Genomic DNA, 10,377 nt, shown 5'->3' with positions numbered 1-10,377 from the left:
GATCTATCTGAGTAAACCTATCACTGCTCCTGGAATCCAGGAGAATATTACAGACAGATGTTTTCTCAACCGTACTGTAGATCAGATCGGAGTAAAGAAAAAAACACTCATGCCCGAGTCACGTGATAAGCAGCATGACTTTTTTTTTTTTTCCTTTTCTTTTTTTTAAATAAACATGCGACTATAACAAAAACAACACATTCTTCCCAGCATGCACCTCTTCTTTTGCTACGGTCGCATGTCCGGCGCGGTCGATGTTGCGTGCTGAAGAAATACATTCTAAGTTTTTTTGTTCATTCCCCTGCACCGTATACACACACACACACACACACACACACACACACACACACACACACACACACACACACACACACACGTCTGTGTGCTGGAGTCAGAACGGCAACAAAAAAAAAGGTTTGGAAGATGATCAACATATTGTACTTTGCATACAGAATTTTCTTCTCTCTTTCTCTCTCTCTCTCTCTCTCTCTCTCTCTCTCTCTCTCTCTCACTCACACTTTCACTCTGTACCCTGAGTCCAGCGTGCGCTGGTTTTCAGTGTGAGAGAAGTTCGTCTCTGGCATCCTACTTCCAGATATGGTTATAATGCATTATAAACAAGTCTTTGATGACCTAATGCCGGCTCCCTGGAAGCCCGGGGTCAGAAGAGGGCCTGTGGAGACCTGGTGTCGTGCCATCATGAGACGAATCGGGCTCCGTTTCCTGTATCGGTCTTAGCTCCGCCTCCCACTCGGAGTCTTTAATCCTGCTTACGTCAGAGCTCGTCTCCATGGCAGGGGGAAGTGTGCGGTCTTTGGGGTTGTTTGTCTCACTGGGCTCTAAATCAGGACTCTGTGAACATTCATAATATCACAAGACATTTTTATTTAGAAAACAACAACAACACAAAAAGAAGATGATGACGATCACCACTGGGACACTGGTGTTAAGAGGGACATTTAGATGTGTGTGTGTGTGTGTGTGTGTGTGTGTGTGTCTGTTACCTGTGTGTGTCCAGCGATAACAGGCTGCACTCGGATGGCAGGTTTGTTGTATTCAGGGCTTGAGGCTAAAGTGCTGTAGGCTGGAGGCCCCAAGGCGCTCTGTCTCTGCAGCATCTGCAGGATGGCCTGGATGTCAGACGTCATCTGAACCTCCAGTCTACACACACACACACACACACACACACACACACACACACACACACACACACACACACACACACACACACACACAGCGTTTCCATCCGACTGTCCAAAGCGTTTAGGTTGTAAAAGCACTGCCTGGGGTGCAGAAAAAGCATCTCTCTCAGTGTCGTGAGCTCAGAGCTCGGCCCTCTTCTGCCGCACCGGGTATCTGGATTAGATCTGATTCATTATTAATTAAAAAGCCGAGACTTTTTTTGGCATGAAGGAGGCAGATTTATTTAACATTTAATACTCCTCTCCAAACGAACACGGTTATTAATCACTAGTTACCTTACGGTGTTGAGATGTTGCCGGTAAATAAATCGGCTCGGATATGAAAGTAAGGCGCTGACGCGACTGTCCGTGGATGTGATGTATACGAACAGTGACCGTTGTGTGTAAATGTTCCATTCCTTACACGACTGGATGTCGCCTCTGCTGAGTGCACAGGGTTACACCGGATACGCTAGTGACGTGACGTACGGCTGAGTGCGGTGACCCATACTCAGAATTCCTTCTCTGCATTTAACCCATCCAAAGTGCACACACACACACACACACACAGCAGTGAACACACACACACCGTGAACACACACCCGGAGCAGTGGGCAGCCATTTATGCTGTGGCGCCGGGGGAGCAGTTGGGGGGGTTCACAGGCACCTCGGTCGTGGTATTGCCTTCCCGAGACTCGAACCCACAACCTTAGGGTTAGGAGTCAAACTCTCTAACCACTAGGACATGACTTCCCCATCTGGATGGAGTTGCATTATTTTTTTTATGTTGGCACTAAAAGCCTTTAGCAACATGTTTTTTTTTTAAACGTGACACTAAAGATGTCTAACTTCAAATCTTTTACACTTCGGTTCTAGCGAAAGGCGTAAACACGCCGTGTGTGTGTGGGTGTCCGGTTATGTAACCATTCGACAGGGAAGAAAAAGTGTTGCCTTTTGTTTCTACTGTACATACTTCACGAGTCAAAGTCCTCACGTCATGATGTATTTTTCCTCACGTTTTTATACGTGTGGAGCTCAGAGAGAAACATGTACTTAACTGCTGCGCCTCCATTTTAAGATGCTACACAGATGAACTCATTAAATCACACAGTGTTCTAATTTACGCCACCAGGCTACCAGGACAGGACCCTAACTTTTACACACCCGGGTATAGAATGTGATTACCTCGTGCTGTAATTAAGCCACATTGTAAGCATTAGTACCAAGTGTTCCCATGTATGTATGTATTTATTTCCCAACACAACAAATATCCACTTCCACTTGTGAACACTAGGGGGCGACATTTACCCGAGCCGTAGGTCTCTCTCACCTGTTCAGGTGTTCCTGCAGCAAGTCCAGCCTTTGCTCCATTTCCCCGAACGTGATGTCGCTGTCGCAGTCGACTCCGCCCTCTCGGTCCTGAGATTGTGCAGAGTCATCGATGTTCCCACAAGGCCATTTGTCGACACACACGTCTGGGGACACACACACACACACACACACATACACACACATACACACAGACCCGGGGCTGTTAATTACGGCCAGCAGCACATAAGCAGGACGCGGTGTATTAAGGAATATTATAATTAAAAAAACACAGAGCTAGACAGTGATCATTAGCCAGATGCATGGAAAATGTGCGTGTACAAACACACACACACACACACACACACACACACACACACACACACACACACACACACACACAACCTGGTGAATGTGTGTATACCTGCAGAACATGGGTCCTGTCCTAGATACGTCGTTACCTATAAACTGATATGATTTTGACTGTAGCACAGAATTTCTTTGTACTGTAGAAGGGAATGAGGGAGAGTGAATGAGAAGAGAAAGCTTCTTGTGGGGAGTATAATGGGGTGTGTGTGTGTGTGTGTGTGTGTGTGTGTGTGTGTGTGTGTGTGTGCAGCTGCTCAGACAGACAGCTCTGAGTGATAATAACAGTGTTCAGCTCTTCAGGAACTCGGTGCTCAGACACACTTATGGTTAAAAGTGCGCTGTGTATTTAACGCCTCCAAAAAAACCTTCAAAAACTCATAATAGTCGCATAACGATCGCTTACACACTTGCAACCGATGCATTATTCTCCATTCCTCATTCATCCCCAAAAGTATTGGCATCCTTCATGGAACTGAGCAGAAGTAAATACATTCATTCGTTCATTCATTCCCTACCGCTTATCCGAACTTCTCGGGTCACGGGGAGCCTGTGCCTATCTCAGGCGTCATCGGGCATCGAGGCAGGATACACCCTGGACGGAGTGCCAACCCATCACAGGGCACACACACACTCTCATTCACTCACACACACTCACACACTACGGACAATTTTCCAGAGATGCCAATCAACCTACCATGCATGTCTTTGGACCGGGGGAGGAAACCGGAGTACCCGGAGGAAACCCCCGAGGCACGGGGAGAACATGCAAACTCCACACACACAAGGTGGAGGCGGGAATCGAACCCCCGACCCTGGAGGTGTGAGGCGAACGCGCTAACCACTAAGCCACCGTGCCCCCCCAGTAAATATATGTATATAATATGTATCGTAATATTGAAATTAAAATATGTGTAAGCAGCTTAACTGACTGATTGTGTGCAGGTCCCATTCTGTCAAAGGGTGCCAATAATTATGAAGTTGACTGTATGTGTGTGTGTGTTGTTACCTTTATGAAGTGTTACACAATCCCTAGTGTGTCTGTCCTGGAGCGTGCTCAGGTTGAGAGGGAGGGGGTGGCCGAGCATCCCCAAGCCCAAATTTCTCTCTTCCGCTATCTCATCTGCCTCTTCATCACCTTGCTTCTTCTCCTCTTCCTCCTGTCCCTGCAGTGTGTCTCTGTCCCTGCCTCGGTTTCTCTCCACTACTGTGTAGCGACAGGGAGTCCCTGTGGAACGATGGAGAGGGTAAGAAAGACGTACATCATGTTCTCAGAGATGTTCATATTAATCACGAGAGAGAGAGAAAGTGAGAGAGTGTGTAAAAGAGAGACGGAGAGAGAGAGATGGAGAGAAAGTGAGAGAGAGATGGAGAGAAAGTGAGAGAGAGAGAAATTGAGAGAGAGAGTGTGTAAAAGAGAGACAGAGAGAGAGATGGAGAGAAAGTGAGAGAGAGATGGAAAGAAAGTGAGAGAGAGAGAAAGTGTGAGAGAGAGAGAGAGAGTGTAAAAGAAGCGGAGGAGAGCTGTTCGCTCCTTCTGCTCTCGTCTCTGCTACTTCGCACTCTTTCTCTTCACTCTCTCTCGCTCTCTTCCTCCGCTCTCTGCTCTCGCCGCTTTGCTCTCTCTCTGTCGCTGCTCGCTCCCGTTCGCTCTCTCTCCCGCTTCTCTCTCGCTCTCGTTGTGTCCCCTGCGCTCCGTCTCTCTCTCATCTCTGTCTCATCTCCTTCTCTCTCTACTTTGCTGTCTCTCCTTTCTCTCCTCTCGCTCTCCCTCATCTCTCTCTTTTTCCCCTCTCTCCTTCTCGCGAGCTTGTCTTCTCGTCGCTCCCTTTCTCGCGCGCCGCGCGCTTTGCGCTCTCGTCCCGCTCTCGCGTCTTTGCGTTCTGCTATCGTTCTGTGGATCGCTCTCTCTTCTCTTTGCGCTCGTCGCTTCTGTCGATTCTTCGCTGCTTTGCTCTCTCGTTTCTCGCTACGCTTGTACTCCCATCTTCTCCGGTCCTACTTTACCCTCTTCTGTCGCAACGTCTTTTGTGCTTCTATTCCCCTCTCCCTCTCTTGTTTCGCATACGCTCGCTGCGCGCTCGCAGAACGCTCGCGCTAGTCTCTTGTTTCCGCCTGTTTTCTATGCGGCGCTAGCGCTGACGCTGACCCGCGCTGCGCGCGCCCCTTGTCGTTTTGCCTCCGGCTTTCCCCTGCTCACTAGGTCCCGGGGCCCCGTGGCGCCCCAGGTCGCACGGAGGCCGTCTTCACTCCCCTATCGCACTCGTCGCGTGCTACTTGCGCTCTGCTGTCGCGCGTTTGACCTCCTTCGCCTCCTGCATCTGTCCATGCTAGCGGCCTCACTCAGCCCTCTCCTTTCGCCCTCGCACTCACGCCTACTCCGCTCATTCCCTGTCCTACCCCGGCTTTTTCCGCCTCCGTCTCACTTTTAGCACTTCTTCTTCGACACCCCGCGTTCTCTCACACTTCTCTCCGCTACACAGATAGAAATGATGAAAAGACGATGAAGATAAGAGGAGGACGAGAAAAGAACTGCACAAACTCTGAGGACCAAAAATGTCCACGTGATGTAAAGACTTCTATGAGAGAGCAGGGTTCCTTACACAGACCTGTACAGGAGGATGATGATGATGATGATGATGATGGCTTTGTATTTCATCTGTCATTATCTGGGCTCTGAATTTTGCTGTGAACGAGAGGAATGAAGACCAAAGAACGAAGGAAAGATTCCTAGAAAGAAGTAAAAGCTCACCTGTAGACGTCTTGCCCTTAAAGCAGGCTTTTGCCCTGGGGTTGATCTCCTCCTGCTCCGAGTCGCTCGCTGCTGTGTACAGGTTCCTCTGGCGAACACCGCTGGACTGATGAGAGAACGAGGTGATGAGATTGTCCTACTGCATACGCTACGTTCTTATCTAATCAGGTCAAGTTCACAATTTACATCGAAAATATGACAGCAGTGTATTTATTGGGGGGGGGGGGTCACGGTGGCTTAGTGGTTAGCACGTTCGCCTCACACCTCCAGGGTCGGGGGTTCGATTCCCGCCTCCACCTTGTGTGTGTGGAGTTTGCATGTTCTCCCCGTGCCTCGGGGGTTTCCTCCGGGTACTCCGGTTTCCTCCTCCGGTCCAAAGACATGCATGGTAGGTTGATTGGCATCTCTGGAAAATTGTCCGTAGTGTGTGAGTGTGTGTGTGTGTGAGTGAATGAGAGTGTGTGTGTGCCCTGTGATGGGTTGGCACTCCGTCCAGGGTGTATCCTGCCTCGATGCCCGATGACGCCTGAGATAGACACAGGCTCCCCGTGACCCGAGAAGTTCGGATAAGCGGTAGAAGATGAATGAATGTATTTATTAGGTGAATACAGTAGGATACACTCTGGTGTGTGTGTGTGTGTGCGTACCGTGGCGTTCTCATCGCGCAGGTTAAACGTGAGCTCCAGGCTGGACCAGAAGTAGTCGGCAAACTCTGGGTACATGTCCAACACCTCCAGCAGCTCCTCTCTTTCGATGGTGTGCAAGTCACAGTAGCTGAGAGCTCGCACGTCGGCGTTGGCTTTGCCAGGCTTGGCGTATAAATGGATCATCTCACCAAAAATATCGTTCTTGCCTACAGCGTTGAGAGGGAAGGAACAATCATGTAACTAGTGGATGTATTACACAGGGTTTTAGCCATCATGAAACATTTATGAAATATCTGAATCAGGAAGACGTTAGAAGTAAAGACAAGTGTGTCATCAGCGCTTTAAAATGTCTACAGAAACGATTTTAGGTATGTAAACACAGCAACCTGCCGCGTGACGGCTTACGGGACGTGTTTGGGACACGAGCTTGTTTTGGATTCATCAGCGTACTGGACTGTGTATGTTCTGTCGCTCTGCTGATGAACCTGAGAGCAGAGCGACAGAACATACTGTACTCTGGCCGAGGTTTAAAGGTGCGGTCTGCGATATTTGAAAAATGCTTCAGAAAACCGAGTCGGGACGACAAGCTAAACAAGATCAAAACAAACGTGTAGCCACTAAGCAGAAAGGGGCGGGTCTTGTCGATATGGGCGGAGCGAGTGTTCAGTGCGCATGTTCACAGGTCGGAGTTTCCCGAGTCGATAACTCCTGAGCTAAACGCTGTTACAACACAAAACGCGGTTGTAGCTGCCTCTCTACATTACTACGATAGAAAAGAGGTGTTATTTGTGTAGTAACAGCGTTTAGCTCAGGAGTTATTGACTCGGGAAACTCCAACCTGTGAATATGTGGCCAACTTCCTGCTCCTTCAGTTCTCTCCAGCGCTGGAAAGCTGATCCTATATTAACACGTCCTACTTCTTGTCCTTATCGTAAGTCTTTCTTCTCTTTCTTTCTTTGTTTTTATCCTCCATGTCGATGTTAAAACCGCTTTCTGCTAACGTCACACACGCGCACCGAACACTCTCTCCGCCGCATATCGACATGCCCCGCCCCTTTCTGCTCATTGGCCACACATTTGTTTTGTATTTGTTTAGTTTGTCGTCCCGACTCGGTTTTCTGAAGCGTTTCTCAAACGACGGAGACCGCACCTTTAAACGGACGTCGACCGGCAGAAGGACCGAGACCTGGCGTTACTGTACGTTTGCGGTATGTTTACAGAACAAGCTCGATTTAGCGTCAGCGTAACGGGAACAAAACAAGCCTGAGTGACTGAATGTTAGTTTAAGTTGTTGGATGAGTTTCCAAGAACACATAGTTTTCTGGAGCCAGATGTACTGAGCTGTTTGGACTGTTTACGTTTAGTTTAGTAAAAAAATAAATAAATAGGGGCCGGTTTTGTACGGTCGATTTTCACGCCTGCTGAAACAAAAGCTTTATTAATATACGCACAGTTTTTTTTTCCCCCAACAGATTCCTCCAGCAGATACTTTAGGAGTTTGATTTTACTCCACAACGATATTTTGCTAGAAATAACTATCAACACCGTCGTGAAGGAAATCTTCAGGATTACGGTCTTGTAATTTTTCGTTTCCGTAACAACCCGAAGGTCTCAGATAAACAATAATCCTTTTTTTTTTCCAGCAGGATGGTCGGTCCCTGGTGATGGTGAGGACAGGACAGAATGCTGAGGCTGTGGATGGAACACACACACACACACACACACACACACACACACACACACACACACACACACACACACACACACACACACACACACACACACACACACACACACACACACACACACACACACACACACACACACACACACCGGACCTGTGGGAGTCGCTGCAATAACCGAAAGTTTCCCTCGGACACTTTGTAATGGATTCTTGCTGAGATGGAAGTTTCCTGACCTGCGAGGACATGCATGCATGCAGTAGAAGCTTATCTCAGCAATTCTACAAGTTTCGAGCAGATTCATATTGCTGAGTTGCGCACACGTGTGTGTGTGTGTGTGTGTGTGTGTGTGTGTGTGTGTGTGTGTGTGTGTGATACAGCTTCCTTTAGGTTCTTGCATGGCCTTATTATGTTGCCGAGGGCTTATTTGGAGAAAGAGTAATGAGCCGTTTTAGTTTGCCGTACCCTGTCCCACCTGTGTGTGTGTGTGTGTGTGTGTGTGTGTGTGTAAAAGAGATAAATATGGCTACAAGTCAGCAAAATAAAAAATAACCGCTGCCTCTGTGGCCACACCCATCACTTTTTTAACTGATGGTCCAGATGTGTTATGGTCCAGATGTGGAATTAACGTCTTTTCTCCTTTCTCTCTTTCGTTATTTTTTAACGACGCAGTCGATCGTTCCGAGTGCCACCTGCCGCCTGGGTTATAGTGCAAGACTACTGTATATACTGTGAAACACTCAGCATGTAACCCTTTACTGCCTTACTGCCCCAGACCTCCAGACCAGTACGTGTTTTATTCAGCCTGTTTTTACGCTCGGAAAGCTGAATGAGTGTGAGGAGTGTCATCGCTCCGGCTTTTTATTACGCTTCCTTTTGTCTTCCACCAAAAACTGGTTATTTCTTCACTCGGACGCGTCGTTACATCATCGCTTTCGCTCCTCTGGAGAAGAGCTTTCGCAGGCTGTGTGTGAACCGGGGAGCGGATATGAGCCGAGCTCCGGTGGCTTGTGTTACTGTCCAGCATCATTTATTATAGAGGGAGTTAAAACCACCTCAAGTCTGATGGGGTGAAGTGTAGATACTCAAGAAACACATTAAGGTGGCATGTTAAGAGTGATTAATGCTGCGTGCGAGGCGCCTCGTGGCCGAGCAGGCGTCGGAAAAAGTCTGTACGTAAACACACGGTGTGTAAGTCTGTAGGTTTCTGTACTACAGTTACACACTTTAATTATGTCTTTAATAACGATCAGAGTTTTCTGAAGACGGCTCTCATTCTCACACACACACACACTCTCATTCACTCACACACTCACACACACACTACGGACAATTTTACAGAGATGCCAATCAACCTACTATGCATGTCTTTGGACCGGGGGAGGAAACCGGAGTACCCGGAGGAAACCCCCGAGGCACGGGGAGAACATGCAAACTCCACACACACAAGGCAGAGGCGGGCATCAAACCCACAACCCTGGAGGTGTGAGGTGAACTTGCTAACCACTAAGCCACCGTGCCCCCCCCAGCATCCGATCAGAATCGGTTAATTAACCCTCATTATATGACCTACATCAGAACCCCCGGTGTTCTTTCTCGACGTACGTCTGGTTTGTTTACATTTAGCTCTTTATGCATGTGACTTTATCTAGTCAATGAGATTAGTGGTTCATTCTGACTCAGGAGTAACACTATAAATAAAAGGGTCATTCAGTATGAAACACCAAGATAGCTGCGGTCATGATCTTCACATGTTCTCTCTTGGAGTGCGTGTGTGTGTGTGTGTGTGTGTGTGTGTGTGTGTGTGTGTGTGTGTGTGTGTGTTTACCGAATCAGTTGTGTAACAGTATTGCTGTGAAATAAAATGGTGTCAGTGACACTTCTGGGACCGAACGAAGCTCTGCTCACCTAAAATGGCCACGACGATGTCGTCCTTTAGGATCTCTATAGACCCTCGGCCAAGGAAATACAGAGCGGTGAGCACATCCCCGCAGTGTACCAGGGTATCGCCTGGCGGCGCGTGCGTCGTCTTAAAGCGCATAGCCAGAGCACGCAGACATCCTTTACTGGCACCTTGGAAGGCCTTACAGCCCTGCAGCAGAGTCTGATTTAGATGTAGACAGATGTCTGCCTGCAGACACTCAGGGAATCCCTTCAGTACCTGCGGGGAAGGGGGGGGGGGCAGGGGAGAGAGAGGGGGGGGGAGGGAGGGAGGGAGGGAGAGAGAGGGAGGGAGGGAGACAGAGAGAGCAGGAGAGAGAGAGCAGAAGAGAGAGAGAGAGAGAGAGGGAGGGAATAGTTTTAGGTATGGATTTTAATTGTTAATTGATTGATTGTTCGGAGAAGGGTCATTTAGAGATATAGCTAGAATAGAGCAGAATAGATATTGTATGTGAGAAGATCAAGAGAGAATTCAGGAGAGAGAGAGGCAATTATATTAT

General features: G+C 48.3%; 1 protein-coding gene across 4 annotated transcripts in view; it reads right to left on the bottom strand.

Annotated features, from left to right (window-relative positions):
- Window positions 1-447: 447 nt before the first annotated feature.
- Window positions 448-10,377, bottom strand: part of kcnh7 (potassium channel, voltage gated eag related subfamily H, member 7) — a 49,845-nt gene continuing 39,915 nt past the window's right edge. For 3 of the 4 annotated variants that reach the window (XM_027159864.2, XM_027159863.2, XM_027159866.2), the window contains 7 exons: window positions 9,845-10,097; window positions 6,255-6,460; window positions 5,608-5,713; window positions 3,865-4,083; window positions 2,512-2,656; window positions 1,005-1,161; window positions 448-852 (listed from right to left, as the gene is read on the bottom strand). In XM_027159864.2, coding sequence (XP_027015665.2) covers window positions 634-852; window positions 1,005-1,161; window positions 2,512-2,656; window positions 3,865-4,083; window positions 5,608-5,713; window positions 6,255-6,460; window positions 9,845-10,097 — 1,305 coding nt within the window. In that variant the 3' untranslated portion in view covers window positions 448-633. The remainder of the gene's footprint in view (window positions 853-1,004; window positions 1,162-2,511; window positions 2,657-3,864; window positions 4,084-5,607; window positions 5,714-6,254; window positions 6,461-9,844; window positions 10,098-10,377) is intronic. The other variant, XM_047814302.1, reaches the window with a different exon arrangement.

The sequence above is a fragment of the Tachysurus fulvidraco genome, chromosome 5 (genome assembly GCF_022655615.1).
Source record: "Tachysurus fulvidraco isolate hzauxx_2018 chromosome 5, HZAU_PFXX_2.0, whole genome shotgun sequence".
Lineage (NCBI taxonomy): Eukaryota > Metazoa > Chordata > Actinopteri > Siluriformes > Bagridae > Tachysurus > Tachysurus fulvidraco.
The sequence above is the reverse complement of the archived record's forward strand: the minus strand, read 5'-3'. Positions and strand labels throughout refer to the sequence as shown.